This window comes from Polyodon spathula, chromosome 6 (genome assembly GCF_017654505.1).
Source record: "Polyodon spathula isolate WHYD16114869_AA chromosome 6, ASM1765450v1, whole genome shotgun sequence".
In the NCBI taxonomy this organism is placed as follows: Eukaryota; Metazoa; Chordata; class Actinopteri; order Acipenseriformes; family Polyodontidae; genus Polyodon; species Polyodon spathula.
In genome coordinates, this window is record NC_054539.1 from 20,467,403 (window position 1) to 20,484,698 (window position 17,296).

The 17,296-nt window shown below is 39.2% G+C and overlaps 1 protein-coding gene across 3 annotated transcripts in view; it reads left to right on the top strand.

Moving 5' to 3' along the window:
* The window catches only part of LOC121316989 (cAMP-specific 3',5'-cyclic phosphodiesterase 7B-like), a 71,834-nt gene that overhangs the window by 22,460 nt on the left and 32,078 nt on the right, over nucleotides 1-17,296 (top strand). The window contains exon 3 of one of the 3 annotated variants that reach the window (XM_041252461.1): nucleotides 6,991-7,433. The exons of the other annotated variants lie outside the window; for them this stretch is intronic. Within the exon in view, the coding sequence (XP_041108395.1) occupies nucleotides 7,199-7,433 (235 nt within the window). The 5' untranslated portion in view covers nucleotides 6,991-7,198. The remainder of the gene's footprint in view (nucleotides 1-6,990; nucleotides 7,434-17,296) is intronic. 3 annotated transcript variants of the gene reach the window in all.

Sequence of the window (17,296 nt, forward strand, 5' to 3'; positions counted from 1 at the left end):
TCAGTATTGTGGTTAGGGCAAGTGCATTTACCTAGAATGCCAGTACAGAAATGATCACATCATAGGAAACTGGGCACGCTGGCTACAGCCTTTAATATGTGTAAAAAAATATACAAAAAATTATTTCTAAACACATGAAATATCAACTGCATTACTTAAGTATCAAAGAAAACGTCCTAATATATACTTTGCACACAGAAACCTGTTGGTTTGCTTTGTGTGAATTTTTTTAGTGTTACTCGGCTACAGTCTTCAAAATTCTGAACTCTGCTCACAAGGGTTGAACCACGTGTAGCTTGTTTAGTCTATTGTGCTTTTATCAGAATCGCTTCCCTCATTTCCAAGAATCTACACCGTAGGTTTCCCGCAAAATGCCTGAGTTCCCACAAGTCAGTGCTATCGTAATTGGTGATGGAAGAGGACAGTTCACATGAAGCAGAAATCCTTTTTATAAATGGTCGGGTGTGGGGGTTATGGGTGGGGGGGGTTCAAGACACTCTCCAATCTGTACTGACCTTGGAGTATAAGCTGTTTGGTATGCATTCTCATTCACGCATTCTGTGTTGTGTCCATTTTCCGAGCTTGTTGAGCTACTTAGCTTAAGAGAACTTTAAGGTGGCCTTCAGATAAATATACAGTACCTTGAAAAAGTATTTGACCCCTGTGATTTCCTGCATTTTTGTACATTTTTGATACTGAATGTTATCAGATCTTCAACCAAAATCTAATATTAGATAAAAGGGACCCTGAGTGAACAAATAACACAAAATATTGATACTTATTTCATTTATGTGTTTAAGAAAGTTGTGCAACACCCAATGCGTGTGAAAAAGTAATCGCCCCCTTAGACTCAATAACTGGTTACGCCACCTTTAGCAGCAATAACTGCAACCAAACGCTTCCTGTAGTTATATATCAGTCTCTTACAGCGTCGTGGAGGAATTTTGGCCCACTCCTTCATGCAGAACTGCTTCAACTCAATGACATTTGTGGGTTTTCGAGCATAAACTCCTCGTTTCAGGTCCTGCCACAACATCTCAATGGGGTTTAGGTCTGGACTTTGACTAGGCTATTCCAAAACTTTAAATTTCTTGTTCTTCAACCATTCTGATGTAGACTTGCTTGTTTGTTTTGGATCATTGTCTTGCTGCATGATCCAGCTGTGCTTCAGCTTCAGCTCACGGACAGATGGCCTGACATTCTCCTGTAGAATTCTTTGATACAGAGCATAATTTATGGTTCCTTCAATTATGGCAAGTTGTTCAGGTCCTAATGCAGCAAAGCATCCCCAAATCATGAGACTACCACCACCACGCTTGTCCATTGGTATGAGGTTCTTATTGCGGAATGCAGTGTTTGGTTTTCGCCAGACATAATGGCGCCCATGTTGGCCAAAAAGTTCCACTTTTAACTAATCTGTCCATAGAACATTGTTCCAGAACTCTTGAGGATCATCCAGGTGCTTTTTGGCAAACGTGAGATGAGCATTCATGTTCTTCTTAGTGAGCAGTGGTTTCCGCCTTGCTACTCTGCCATGAATCCCATTTTTGCCCAGTGTCTTTCTGATATAGAGTCATGAACACTGACCATAGCCGAGGTGAGAGAGGCCTGCAGATCTCTGGATTTTGTTCTAGGGTTCTTTGTGACTTCCTGGACAATTTTACACCTTGCTTTTAGAGATTTTGGCAGGATGGCCACTCCTGGGAAGATTAACTGCTGTCCCAAACTTTCTCCATTTGGACAGTATGGTTCTGTGGCTGGTGAATGGGGAACAGGTGTTGCGGTGATGCGGTGTAGGAGTGAAAGGCAGACAATTATGATCCTTTGAAAAGTGCTTTTATTCTTATTCCAGGTCTGGTGACCATTTAAATAATAAATCCCCGGCAATACACAACCATGTGTAAAGCATGGTGATAACAAAACAGGGCACAGTCCCGAACAGAAAATTAACACATGGTCACCAGTTCTGGGTAAATGCAGACATGCTTGTGGTGGGTGAAGACACAGGTATCTTGTGAAGGTTTTGTGCAGTGGTGATCCGGATCGTGCTGACCCTCGGTGACAGCACCGGATTCGTGCGCTAGCTATCTAGAGGTGCAAAACACAGACAATTTCCTGGACAGACAACACACAACACAACACATTTTTCCTTTCTTAATGAGAGCTCCTCTCTCGGTCCTTCTTTCTACTGAGCTTTTACCCAAACGAAGGAAAAGATCAGTGTTACCCTGGCCCCTATATGCAATCCCGCTTGACATCTATTACTTGCAGCTGCTCCTCGTTTACCTTTCAGGTCAATAAAGTCTTACAACAGAGCCTCGCTTCTTTCCAGGCTGACCGACTTCCGGCCCCGGAAATAAACTGTCAGGCCAACCCTTCCAGATACTTCTCCTCCCGTTCTTTAGTGCCCTCACAGGTCAGGAGGGAGATTTCTAACTGTGGTTTGGAGGAGCCCCAGAGCCTTAGAAATGGCTTTGTAACCCTTTCCAGACTGATAGGCATCAACAACTTTTTTCCCAGAGGTCTTCAGGAATTTATTTTGAGCGTGGCATGATGTGCCTCTAGAACCTGTGTGCTGACAACTTCACTGTGATGGTAAGGGCCAAAGTTAGTCAGATTTATATTGGGTAGGGCTTGTCCAAATCAGGCCTGATTGTTAACCAAAGTATTCAAACAGCTGACCCTCATTATCCCTTTAATTGGGTTGAGTTAACTAGGGGGGCAATAACTTTTTCACACCTGAAGATTGCATGTTTGACTACCTTGCACACCAAACAAATGAGAGAAGCACCAAACTTTGGTATCATTTTTTTTCAGACTCCCTCTATGTACTAGTTTTCTGAGAAAATGGTCTGGGGGCTGAGATGTTTATAAATATGCTTTACTATACATCAGAATGGTAAGTTGTGACAGTAACATTAATACAAGGCTACACTGGAGCCTTGTATTTGGAGTTCTCTTCAACTCTTTTCCAGTAAAGTTCTACATAAAGCCTGTATGCTTATGTTGCATATCATATGATCACACTGCTCTTACACAATCTTATGTACCTATTTGCCTGATTAAATGGTAAGAAGAGCAGATAGTATACAAAGTTATTTCTAAATACCTAGTTGAAAGAATTCAACCATTTTACACAATAATACATCTAAATACAGTGGGCCTTTAAATAAAAAAGAAGAAAGTGCACCTCAATTTTCTTTTGGGGTTAAATTAGATTTTTTACAGATTTAGTGGTTAAAGTCCAGGGCTTGTAACCAGAAGGTCACTGGTTCAAACCACACCTCTGGCATTGACTGGCTCACTGTGTGACACTGAACAAGTCACTTAACCTCCTTGTGCTCCATCCTGCGGATGAGATGTTAAATCAATGTCCTATTGTAAGTGACTCTGCATATAATATGTAAAGTGCTTGTGATGATGGTCCACTATGAAAAGAGCTATATAAAGATACTATACTACCATCAATATATACTATAACCAGGATCTGCATAGCCATGATTTTAAATCTGTTTAATCTATGAACTCACATGCAAGATGAAATACCGTAGCAGCTGAAGAGGCTGGATTTCAAAATAGAAAACCAATCAAAGCTGCCCTTACCTAGCTCTAACAGCATCAATGTGCATGCAAACAGTAAATACCCCTTTAAAAATCTTACTATAGTTAATCCTGCCCAGGCACGTTTGTATCTCTAGTTCTAAGCATAAAGCTAAGATTATTTTTTCTAAAAGCACTTTTAGCAATAAATGTTCAACCCATAATCTTTAGTCACGGTTTCAGTATTGGGTACAAGCTGTGGTTTCTTGTGTGTATTTGTTGAATTCTCCAAGTAACCCATAATTTTCTTTTCTTTACTGTAGGTTGAATAGAATTAGAGAGGTGCTTACCAGAGATTGACTGTCCATCCATCTGTAAAAGTATCCTATAGTTTTGTACATTTTTATAAATATTTATAATTTTCCATATTTCTGCCTTCCCTGCAGAGATTTGCCTTCTTTGTGGGTTGTTTGCCTATAGATACATTAACTTTAGCAATAAAGATATCTCATACAAAAAATAGCATTAGTTTCCTATAACAATAGTTTACTCTAGATAATTATACAGAATACAGTAGTATTGTATATTATAGAAGAAACTATTGTACAATATTGTATGTGTGTGTGTGTGTGTGTGTGTGTGTGTGTGTGTGTGTGTGTGTGTGTGTGTGTGTGTGTGTGTGTGTGTGTGTGTATATATGGGGATACAAGCTTTCATGTCCAACAGTATATTTGTAGTCAGATAAATCCAATTATTTACATTGGGTTACCCCAATTTAGAGTAAAAGCATTACACGTGTTAAAATTATATACACAAATAGGCTAACAAATAAATACTGTACAACCTCTCCCTTGTTTTATCGGGGGTGTAAGAGTCCAATAGAAATCCCCCACGCAAACCGCTTTTTCTCATTTTTTGTATAAAAAGCAGCACACTGTTTTAATTCGTACAGTGGAGGGTAATTGCTTCTCATCAACTTCAGTCTCCAATTAATTTCACGAGTCTTCCTCTCCTTTCTCAAATGCACAAACCTGCTGCATTGAAATAATCCATTCCCAACATAGGAGGCTTGTTGCTAGGGAGCTGACGTCACTGCCATGTGACTTTTGCTAGTGCATTGCTGCCACACGTGAACACCTTGTTGGCTAAATACAAACCGCTTCACCAAGTAGATTTTTAATTTGCTTTTTGTTATTGTGCAATACGTGTGTATATGATAACAGTACGATATTAATGCTTTATTTAATTGTTTTGTATATTTTTGTTTGTGATGTGCAGTACAAAATAAACAAACAGTAATTTGTAATGTGGATATATCTGAATCTGCAGTATAGCGAGGGCCGATATGACGAGGGGTGGGTGTATGAATGAGCTGTACAATATACTATTTTAACCTTAGCAACAAAAACAATAACATGTCTATACATTTGCACATACCATACATAAGTCCATGTCTTTAAGATATAGTAAGTACGTAGTTTAGTGTGATTTGTGTTGGATAGTTTGAGTCAGTAAAATCTCAACTGGAGGTTTGCATTATGGTCCTTGCTCTGATTAAAGCGATAATACATTTTAGCTTGGTAGGGAACTAATTGCAAAACAAATAAACAGCACTGTGGGAGGAGGGGGTTATACTAAATATGAAACACAAAGAGCTTCTTCCAACTTTTTGTAGGACCTCTAATATTTAGCCTGGCAATGCAGAAAGGTTATGGGTTACCTGTGGTACTGTGAAGTGGTTCTCTAACTATTGACAGACCACACCATTAGCATCACAATTGATCTTGAACAAATATTGCATCTTAATAGCATTCTGGAACTGGTATGATACCAGTGTGGCTGCTGTTGTGCCACCATTTCCCTTCGTATAGAACCATGGACTGAACAAGCTGCCTGCCTGCCTAAATCACTCCACCCAGACAAAGGATTCTTCCTGGCTTTTATAGTCCGTGGCTGGAGCCCAATTAATCAATAATTAACAATTAGCCCATTAAGGCTCCAGCCACATGCTCACATGTATTTGGGAGGGAGGAATTTAACCCCTTCCCTGCCGATCCAAAATAAACAAGAATCATAATGAAAATCATAATAAAAACAGTAAACATTAACACAAATTATAGGAGGCTGGCTGATACCCCATCACAGGTTGAAACAGATACATGTATTTAAAACTACTAAATTTCCTCCCCAAATTGGCAGTGAATCAGAGTTGGTTTATGAAACTTGAGTTGACTAATACATCACTGCTCGATGTTTATGTGCCCTTGTCATGCTGTGTTTATGAAGGTGTGGAGCTGATGGTACAGATTACTGTCTTGTATGGTGTACACTATGGAATATTGCTACAAAGCTTGCTTAAAGAGTCATCACTGATCTGGGATTACCACTGTAATGCATTATTTGATGATGTACTACCTATTTTGCTTTCCCCCGGCCCCTGACTGTACAGTACATTCCTAGTTGCACCTCACAAGCCTTCTTCATCTCCGTACAATCAAAGTACAAATATGGTAATTTGCTTACTATGTCACTAACTTAACCTAAACTGGCACAATGAAGGGTATTCATACTCTTACTTGTCCACATGGTCTTACACCCAACCTTGGCGAATTTTGCTGTACTACAGCAGAGATATTTCAGATCTTTTACTGCCTTATACAACTGTTACGTGCGCAACTGAGTCAGTGTGAACGAGGGGTTTTGTTGAACATTCTCATCTAAAACCAATTCTGTCTCTGGGAAAGCTGGAGTGCCAAAGGAGAGGGAGCATTGTGGTAGTAGTCCAGTGGAGTGAAATGGTTAGCTCTTTGTAGTCAGATCCTGTTGCTGTTTTTGCTGCACTCCTTTGTTTCCAACTCCTTTAGAAAGCAGAAGAATCAGGGAGCTATATTTCCCTCTGAGCTGACAAACGGACAGCTGATTTGAGTAACAGATGCAATCCCGTTTGGATGGACTGCTGTAAAATGAAAGGGAAGCTAAAAGCTTCTGGAATTGTGTTACTGTTTATAAATTCTTGCAATCTTCTTAGCATTACAGCCATAATACATTAACGCATTGCAGGGCAATCAGGGACAGACAGCTATGAACTCGTTTGCTGAGATGTTGAACCTCTCTGTTCATTATGTGCTCGTTTAATCCTGGGAGCTCTCCTAATATTTGTGTATGTGTCATTCCAGCCTGGTATTGACCAAAACCAAAAAAAACGTATTATTTCTTACTGCAGCAGGTATATTTTCCCTATGTTTGTACGTCTGAGTGGAGTGCATAGAGCAATCCACCAAATTCTTGTTCTGCCTCAGCCTTATGTGGCCTTGTTATGTGGACTGACGTATCAGAGAGTGAATCTGACATTCTCTCTCTCTCTCTCTCTCTCTCTCTCTCTCTCTCTCTCTCTCTCTCTCTCTCTCTCTCTCACACACACACACACACACGCACACACACTTTCTCTAGCTTGCTCACTCTCAATCTCTCTCTCTCACTTAGGAATAGTTACTCAGGCTACAGGGACCTTGAGAGTACATTTGGGCATTTGGTTTTGTGAGAGAGAGACACAGGCACATAGACAGGAGTAGGAGGAACACTGATCTTGCTGTCCCACAATACGGTCCTGTGCAGTACCTCTGCTTGTTTGTAGTGCTGGAAGTGAGCATCCAGGAGGATGCCTGTATTAAATAGATTCTTGAACTCGGAGATAGGCAGGAGGTGGATGGCAGCTGAGGAGCTGCTCCCTAGCTCTGTCTGGACACTCTCTACCTACCAGCAAGGAGCACTGACCCTGGAGCTACCTGAGTTAATCCAACTGGTGAAGCTGGTGTGGAAATCCAAGCACAACCTACAGGGACCAAAGAAGAGGGGAATGTTTGAAAATGAAGATGCCTTGTCTAATTATCAAGGTAAAACTTTTGTTTTATGAAGCATGCTTTATGCAGACACCTGTTTATAAAACCTTCTCCGAATGAATAGTGATGGTAATGTATGGACTAATACGCTTGCTGAAAGGAAAATCACTGTAGTTATGTGTGGTTCTATGAGTAACCATGAATGTGAAAAATATTGTATTAGGCATTTCATGTTTCGTGAAGTATAGTGTATAGATTTCTCCAGAATGTTGTGTGTCTTTTTGGATCATGCAGATTGTGTTTTGAAACACACACTAGAACACAAGTAAATTATCATATTATGAGATGTGTGTGTGTGTGTGTGTGTGTGTGTGTGTGTGTGTGTGTGTCTATATATATATATATATATATATAATATATATATATTATATATAATATATATATATATATATATATATATAAATTAATAGGCTTCTTTTTGGGAATTAAAAGCAATCCTCAGTCATATTATTTATTTATTTATTCTTGAACATTCATCAAAAGGAACAAAAGAAAAAAAAAACATTTCATCATGCAGGACAAATAATTTAGGTTGATTTAAAAACAAACTGCATTGTATTCACATACACTTGAGCTCAGCTAATGTATGCTAATCTTGGTTACAGAGTGACAGTGCAAGCAACTCAGTCTGGCCCTTACTGGTAATACTTTGGACTGGTTCATACTGCTTCTTTTACTCCAAGGCATACTGTAGATTAGTGCTTTGACCTTACACACAATAACAGCTTCTGTCAATACTGTAGTTATATCGTACCAGTATTTTCTCACTCAGTCTCACTACTGGCATGAAATATTAATAAGATGTGAATACATCCCCCTGTATGACCCAAGGATTATCTCTGTGGGAAGCTTGTTATTCACATTTTGAAAGAAAGCATAGCATTGTACATTCTGGGCAGTCATGGCTGTGTCTGAACCCCTGTTTTACACCTTTGGGGAGGTGGTGGGGGTTTATTTAGTCCAAAGAGGTTTTCCTTGTAAAAATAATGACATACTGTCAGTCATGTGCAGTATTAAAAGCATACTTTCGCGAGTATTATGTTATTAATGTACTGCATAATCTGAAAGGATTTGCTAGCTGTTGTTGTTGTTTTCTGATCATATGCAACCTTTCACTTCAGATTTGTGTTGACAGTGTTCCTGTCACACTTTGAGAAGAGACACACAAGGTAAATGAGCAACAGTTGTGCCCGCACACCCTTTGCAATAACAAATACAACCAAGGTATATAGTCGCCACCGCTTAGAATGGACACGTTTGTGTTAATGTGATTCACCTGCAGTAAGCGATGGACGGTATAAACTCCCACACAATAACCTGACATTCAAAATGTCCCCCAATCACCAGTACAGTATTAAGACACTCATTACACTAATAAAAAAGATGTATTAAAACCTATGAATGTAATAAAAAGTACTGTAAATGCAAAAAAGTAATGCGTGTGCAGAAATGTACAGGACAGGTAGGCTACATTACTGTGTTACATATGGAAGGCTATTCAGGTCACAAACGCATACCAAGTACACGTATTCATTTCGACCAATCAGGATACATTAGATACTATGCATTCTAAATAAATGTAAATTAGTTACACATTTTCTACATGGTGGAATTTTACAGTAGTACCTACATGGTGGCATTTTACAGTCATGCAGTGTAATTACAAGAGCAGGCAGTCACCTTCGGGATAACATTTTTTTTAATTTCAGACCTGAAACAAGCTTTAAAAAAAAAAATCCAAAATTAAGCCCGGAACACAGAGCCCGTCACATCTCAAGGGAGAAGGTCGCGTCACAAAAAAAAATCTTTGCCAGCGGGCATCACACACTGCCCGATGAAATCGCTGGAAGGGACGCACAATTTGTGATTTTTTTTTATGTTTGACCTGCGCTGGATGTATAAAGTACAGCGGAAATGGCGCAAATCAATGACAATATGCGAAAACATAAGGCTGTGGCACAATTTTGGCAAGAAGGCGATGTGATCGTGAAAACCACATATCTGGAGACATGCATACATTCTCTCTCTATATTCATTCCTCTGGAATCTACCACACTCTCTCCTCCTCAGCCAAGAGCCTTGGAGTAATGTTGGACCCCTGCCTCTCCTACTCCCAAGACATCTCCTCTCTAGCATGCACCAGACGATTCTTCCTGAGCAACATACAAAAAATCTGACCCTTCCTCACCAACTATTCCACTCAACTCCTTGTCCAGGCCCTGGTACTTTCCCACCTAGACTACTGCAACTACCCTGCGTCCACCACCTGTCCGCTCAAGCTCTTCCAGAACTCCGCTGCTCACCTGGTGTTCTCTCTGCCTCGCTTCTCCCATGTTACTCCACTGCTCCGCTCACTCCACTGGCTCCCGATCACCGCTCACATCCAGTTCAAGAATCTTGTACTCGCCTACCGATGCCTTGACCAGACTGCACCCAGCTACCTCCAGACCCTCATCTCTCCCTACACCCCCTATCCGACCTCTCCACTCCGCCTGCACTAGAAGATTGGCTGTACCTCCTCTATGCTCCCCTGCCTCCAGAGCCTGCTCCTTCTCCCTCCTCGCCCTGCAGTGGTGGAACGACCTTCCTACGGATGTCAGGACTGCACAGTCCCTGACCACCTTCTGGCGCCTCCTCAAGACACACCTTCAAACAACACCTCTAAAACTCAACTCTTCCCTTCTGGACAATATAGCACTCTGCCTTTAATGCACTTTAACTTGCACTTATCTGCTCCCTATTTTCCTGTATTTAATCCTGCACTGAACCCAATCTGTAGTATTTAGTATTTCACCTGCACTCGTATCTAACCCTGATGTAACTATCAACACTGTTATTGCTCTTGAACTGCCCCAATATCAAATCATACTGTGTTTTGTATTTGCTCTTATTAGGACTGAAGTCACTGTATTTTGTATTTCGCTCTTAATTGTACTGTAATCCTTGATATGTATTTTTTGTATACAACTGTAAGTCACCTTGGGTAAGGATGTCTGCTAAGAAATAATAAATAATAAATTATATATATATATATATATATATATATATATATAATATATATATATATATATATATATATATATATATAATTTTTATAAAATTTAAAAAGAAACTTCTGTGTACCTGCAAAATCAAAAAGAAAATGATAATATCGGTATAGCAAATATGTGAATACATTATATATATATATAGTGTATATCATATATATATATAGGGCAGATATATATATATTATATATATATAAACACTTGTGAGTACGTCCTTCTTCAGCTTGAGTTTTTTTTAATCAATTATATTTACCTACATTGCCTTTCTCTTTGACTTATATATGAAAAAATTATGTACTTTCCATTGCATATGTATACAGATATTTTAACTCAGCATTCCAGTAAAAAACAATGGAAATTAAAAACAAAAAACTGTGTTTTCAGTAAGAGCTGACAAGGCCAAAAATGACGGGAAATTGTCAGGTAAGGCCGCCACTGCACTCTTACTTCACCCATATTCTGACAAGGCTTTTCTGACAGGCTCAGACACATAATGGTACTTTGAAAGCACTATTGTGTGCTTTTATTAATGACAAAACAATGAAACAAACAAAAACCTAACTTCACCTTGGAGTACTACCTAAACTTTTCTTCCAAGTCTAACTATGGCTGGACAGCTAAGCTGTTTTCCAGCAAAAACACTTTTTTCACACACACACACACACACACACACACACACACACACACACACACACACACACACACACACACACACACACACACACACACACACACACACAGTACCTTACTTCAACTCCGCTCCACACTTAGCTTATTTTTCGTCAGCCTGTTCTCCTTCAGCAGCCCTAGTTTCTCTTGCCTTTATACATGGACTTCAGGTGCGTCAAATTAACCTGAGAAAATACAGTAAATAATTATGTTTGAGAGTGATTATGGCTAAGAGCAGTTAAACTTAAACTATTTGGTTATAACAGTAAATTCCATTAAGAGCACACAGTAAGTACAATAAATAGATAAGAATGATTTCAAATAAGAGCAAGTACAAAAAACGTGAATACAGTTACATTTTAGAGTAAAATCAAGTACAAGATATAGAAAATATAATTATGATTGAAAGCAGTAGATGATGCAAGTACTGATACAGTTGGGTGCTATATAGTCCAGTATAGTGGAGAGGTTTACAGATGCTATCTGAACAGATGTGTCTTGAGGAGACGGGGAAAGGTGATCAGGGACTGAGCAGTCCTGCTATCTGTGGGTAGATCGTTCCACCGCTGAGGAGCAAGGATGGAGAAGGAGCGAGCTCTGGAGGCAGGGGAGCGGGGGGGGGGGGGGGGGGGGTACAGCTAGTCTGCCGGTGGCAGAGGAGCGGAGGAGGTATGGAGAAATAATATTCAAGCAGTAGGAGGGGGAAGAAGGTTTGAGACAGTGATGTACAAGAGTTCTGAATTGGATGCGAGTGGCGATAGGGAGCCAGCGGAGGGAGTGGAGCAGCGGAGTAGCATTGGAGAAACGACAAAGCAGAAGAGAAGGGAAAAAAAGAAGTGAAAAGACAAGGCGAGTAGCAGTTTTGGATGAGCTGAAGCGGACAGATAGTGGAAGAAGAGAAGCTGGCCAGGAGGAAGTTGTAGTAAAGACGGGACAGTACCAGGGCCTGAACTAGGAGCTGCGTGGAGTAGTCGTTGAGGAAGGGGCAAATAGAGATAGAGATCAGTGGTGGGGGAGGAAGAAGGAGGAAGAAAAGGAGGTCGGATTTGGAGAGGTTGAGTTTATGATGATGGGAGTGCATCCAGGAGGAGATGGCCAAAAGAGGTAAAGATACGGGAGATGTGGGAGTCAGAGGGGGGAAAGGAGAAGAAGATCTTGGCATCATCAACATAGAAATCATAGAAGAAGCCACAGGAGGAGATGAGGAGAGCCAGGGAGTGAGTGTAAAGAGAAAACAGGAGGATTCCCAGGACTGAGCCTTGGGGGACATCTGCAGAGTGACAGCAAGAGGCAGAGGGTGAGCCATTCAAGGACACCGATACATGCAATCAGCAAGGTAGGAGGAGAACCAGGCAAGAGCAGTGCAGGAGAGTCCCAGGTCAGCTAGGGAGGACAGGAGAATAGAGTGGTCGACTGTGTCAAAGGCAGCAGAGAGGTTGGGAGAATTAGAACAGAGGAGAGGGAGGTGGCATTTGCAGAGAGTAGAGTTAGTGACGGAGAGAAGAGCAGTATCGTTGGAGTGTGTCGGGTGAAACCAGATTGAAGGGGGTCAAGCACAGAATGTGTTGACAGGAAATTGAGCCAATTGAGCCTAAACAAGATAGATAACAACTGAACTACAGTATTCCATCCAAATTGTGGCACACCAGTGAATGCATTGGTCAAATCGGTCTGGAAAACTGCAACACTTCAAGGAGTAATGACCACTGAGCTGTGCTCTCCAGACTGATTGGAATGTTTTATTATTTTTCTAAAGCGAGCTTCCTCGTTAATTACTTTTTGTTACTTTGTCAAAAGTAACCAGTGCCGTCTGCAGTTTTGCATGTGTACAAAAAATGTATGAGCTGCTGAAATTTAGTCCTTAAATCATGCATACATCTTTATAAGATACAATAGGATTTACTGCTGACTAAAGCCATACCCGCCAAGTACCACAGAATGGAGTCCTGCTACCACTTCCCCCCATTTTTATTGCCCAGAATGTGATCAAATCTGAGTCAAGAGCAGGTATGTAATATCCTCCCTGAGGTATTGCACACCAGCTGTTGTACTCTTGTTTGCTGTCGTTCTTTAGCCTGTGTTTGTGGTTTTATACTTTTTAATTCTCAAAGAGACACAGTGTTTCTTTTTACTGTTCTGTTTAATTATTTTATCAGTCATATCATTTCTGAAAATATGTTCTGAAGAAGCTTCTGAATTGATGGAATAAAAAATGTAAAGGTATTTTAAGGTATTTGTAGCAGGGTGGTAGGAAAGTCCTGCTGTTCGCATTGTTTGTTCATTTTTAGAACGGGGTCTCCCCCTCTGTCCCTGTGTTGTTATTTTGTATTTGTTTATTGTTTTATATTTGTGTTTTATAGATGACGGTGAACCGCCGTGTGTTTTGTTTGTTTATTATTTTGCATGACAGCGTAGCTGTACTTTTAGTTTTGTTATTGTTTTGCAGCGTGGATGGGAAGCCCCATCCACATTATAAAACTCGTGCAGAAGGTGGCTATCTCCTGAATTAGTTAAGTGACACTAATTTGTTGCTAATCGGGAGATGGTCACCTGTATAAATACCTGCAGCTCTCTGCGCTCCTGGTTGGTGTTCAGAGGAGGAACGAGAGCGAGCGAGCGAGCGAGCGAGCGAGCGAGCGAGGCGCGAGGCGCGAGGCGCGAGAAGTGAGGAAAAAGTAAAGTTAAAAGAATATAAGGATCCGTGAAGGCTACTGCCCAGCCGGACCTTAATTCATTTGTGTTCAAGATTTATTTTTGTTTAATTGTTTTATTTCTGCTCTGTGAGCAAGTGTTTATTTTTGTTCAAATATTTTATTTTTTGTTTGCTTTAAATAAAACGGTGCACGCGTCACTGCACCGTACCATTGTTTTTGTTGTGCTTTCTTCTGGTCTGGGTCACCGCAACGCCATTTCCTGTCACAGTATTTTAAACAGGTGTTACATTTTCAACAACATTAGCAAATGCTTTATAAATAGGTTATAAATAGGTAAAAAAAAAAAAAAAAAAAAAAAAACTGGGCTGGATCGCTCTACCAGACACTCAATAGCCCCTAGTATGGAAGCATGGTAAACTGCATTCCAAGAACATTAAAAAATTTTATAAACAGTTTGCCTAAACAAACTGTTTCTCAAAGTGATCATGAAACATCTGAATGCCGTTTAACATGTTTCCTCCTGATTATGCCTGGGCTTTGTAGTAAGTGATTAAGCGATCCTGTCCAAGTTGACCCAGACATTATTTATTTTACATTTTAATACATAATTTGCAAATGGTTAAATGTATGTCCATTTGGTTGACTTTAATAAGCCATTTACATAACAAACCATCATAGGAGGAAACAATGCCATGGAAAAGAATGACTCCCAGAGCTATGGATGGAGGCTCTTTTGTAATCAGAAGTCAGAATTATCAGTTAATTTTTAGATCAGGTTTGAATGGATCTTTGAAAGAGAGGGTAAAACTTAAAAATACAAACGGATGGAAATATCTATATTATGGTATACTGTAAGTGAAAAACAGTGAACATTGACACATAAAAGCTTACTGTAGTATTAAGTAGAATTATAAACATAATTAAGCATAGAGTAGCCAAGTGTGAAAACAGGTGCAAGGAAGACTGTTAAAGCATCAAGAACAGTAAAACCAAGGAAATGGCTGATGCATATTTGTGTGTGTTCCGTTACTGTAAAAAGAAAAGAAGACCCATTTCTTTCCGAATAAAGCTTTTCTGAATCAAAGAATAAAAGAGCAGAAGCAGATAGAGAAAGTGGGCAGCTTTAAGGGTCTTGGTGCTGAATAAAAGGCTATTTTAAAGGCAGTTCAAGGCTAGGTCCCAGGGTTATATAACTTGTCATTATGAGAGGCAGACAGTGTGTGGGAACACACAGTTAACTGTTTCTGTTTTATTGATGCAATCCCAACTCCTGTGCACAGAATAAGTGCAAATGCAGGGAACAAGAGAAATCAGGGATTATATAAAGTAATTTTGCTGTATTGATGTGTGTGAGGTATGGACCATGGGAGGGAGGCTGTGAGGTCAGAGCATGTAGCGAGGTTATAGCACAGGAAGTGATATTAAAAAGGGAAGTAGCCAGTTAAGCTTCTAAATATAATACTACTGTAATAGTTGAGGTACTTGACAAAGTGTTGTACTTTGGGAGGGACGACACAATTACAAAAATCCCTACCTGTTTGATATTAAAATCAGGATGTAAGTCTACCATCAATGGCAATTTTTATAAAACATTATAGTACCTTTTTATTTACGTAAAGATTAAACATATGATATGAACCAGAGTGATCCTAATTGAATAATTCCACCATTTTTGACCATTATCTTTACACTGTAGAACCCTTAAACAACTATTTACCAACAGTACCAACAATAATTTAATCAGAAACTTGAAATTAAACTTTATTTTCAAAAAGGGCATTTGAAAACAGTACAGTGACTAAACCTTCTATTAAATTTTCCAGGGCTGAAAAGTGCGCACAATGGCTCTGACCCTTTTTGGGGTTTTTTGTATTGCTTTTTCAGTCATGTGACCCTGAGCAGGCCCTGTAAGCTCTCTGTGTCCCCACATCACCTCAGTTATAGCAAGATAGTTTTAATTACTATTTTAATTAAAATAGTTTTTAAACTGCAATATTCTGGGAACTATAGGGCATGGGATTCTGGTATTCTGTTTGGCTACCTTCAGATCTATATATCAAGTTGGTGCCCCCCTCTTAGTAAAAGAACTATAGAGAAGTCCTTCAAATATGAGATGGGCAAATCTCATGGTCTATATGCACAAGTTTTTTTTAAGAATGTTTGTTCTAAGGAGCTCCCAAGTGGCGCATCCAGTATAGGCATATAATTCGAGTGCAGGGTGCGTCTTATAGCGTGGGGGGTGGTAGCGGTGAGCTGAGCATAAAAATAATTGTAAATTGGGAGAAAATTATAAAAAAAAACAAAAAAAAAACAATTGCCAACTATAAAATAAAAAAGATTTTTCTAACTTTTCTATATTTGGTAGTTTTTTTTTTAATTTTTTATCAGTAATCACAATGTAATTCAGTCATCATACTCTCTCTCTCTCTCTCTCTTTTTATCTCTATGATTTAAAATCTGGAATGCAGCAGATATGAAGAGGATGTGCGTCATAGAGATTTATGCTTGCAAAGCCACATTTTGCATAACTTAGCAGGTTTCAGACCACATACGAAAACATGAGAGCAGTTTTTTTTGTTTTGTTTTATTAAGGTACTGGTATCCTACATGCAAACCATGAAAATATTATCATTCTAGAAATTACTGTGTTGGTGTAGATACAATTCTCACTGGAAGCAAATCCCTGCTTTAAGCTTTCTAAAGAAAATGTAGTACTTTTGTGTTTCAAAGGGTGTGGTTATCAACAGTCAAAACAGTTTTATACATAGTAAATGTTATAGCCATACGAACATAATACATTCTGGGAAATAGAAATGTTGTTGTGCATTTGCAAATCTTGTTACTATATACATATTGCTACCTCTTTACACAGTTTTAATTATTGTAGTTGTAATACAGTAATTACAGTTTCATATTCATAAAATGTTTAAGATTGTACTGAATTCTTTGATAGCAGTCTGGAAGGGTTTGCTGAATACAAGCTTTGTGAAAACGACCCAATCATTTTATCTTTCTGTATTTTAATGGGCTAAATTCTCAAAAAATCATTTACTCCAGAATGAACACAAATTACATTTCTAGAATGAATAAAAAACAACTTTAGACATACCCCAAGATTAAATTACCAAGTTGTTTGTTAACTTTACTGTATGTGTAAATAATTTAAATAACTAAGACTCTATCCCTATATGTTTGAATATTATGCAGGATAGTTCTGGGATATCTCTCAGTTAAATTTCAGTTTTTAGGTGACTATCTTCTGTTAAAATACGCTCATGTCATATTTTTAGATAAAGTGCTCTGCAAAACAAAAAAAAAATAGTAAAAAATAAATGAAAGATACAATTCTTTGAATAACATGCCAAAACCAGAAAGAAAAAAAAAAACCTCTTTAACATAATCATTTTGCTTGTGAAGCAAAAGCAGAAAACAGCGATATGACATTAACTGGAGATAGTGGGCTGTAAGGGTCAGCAGGAAAGGAGGG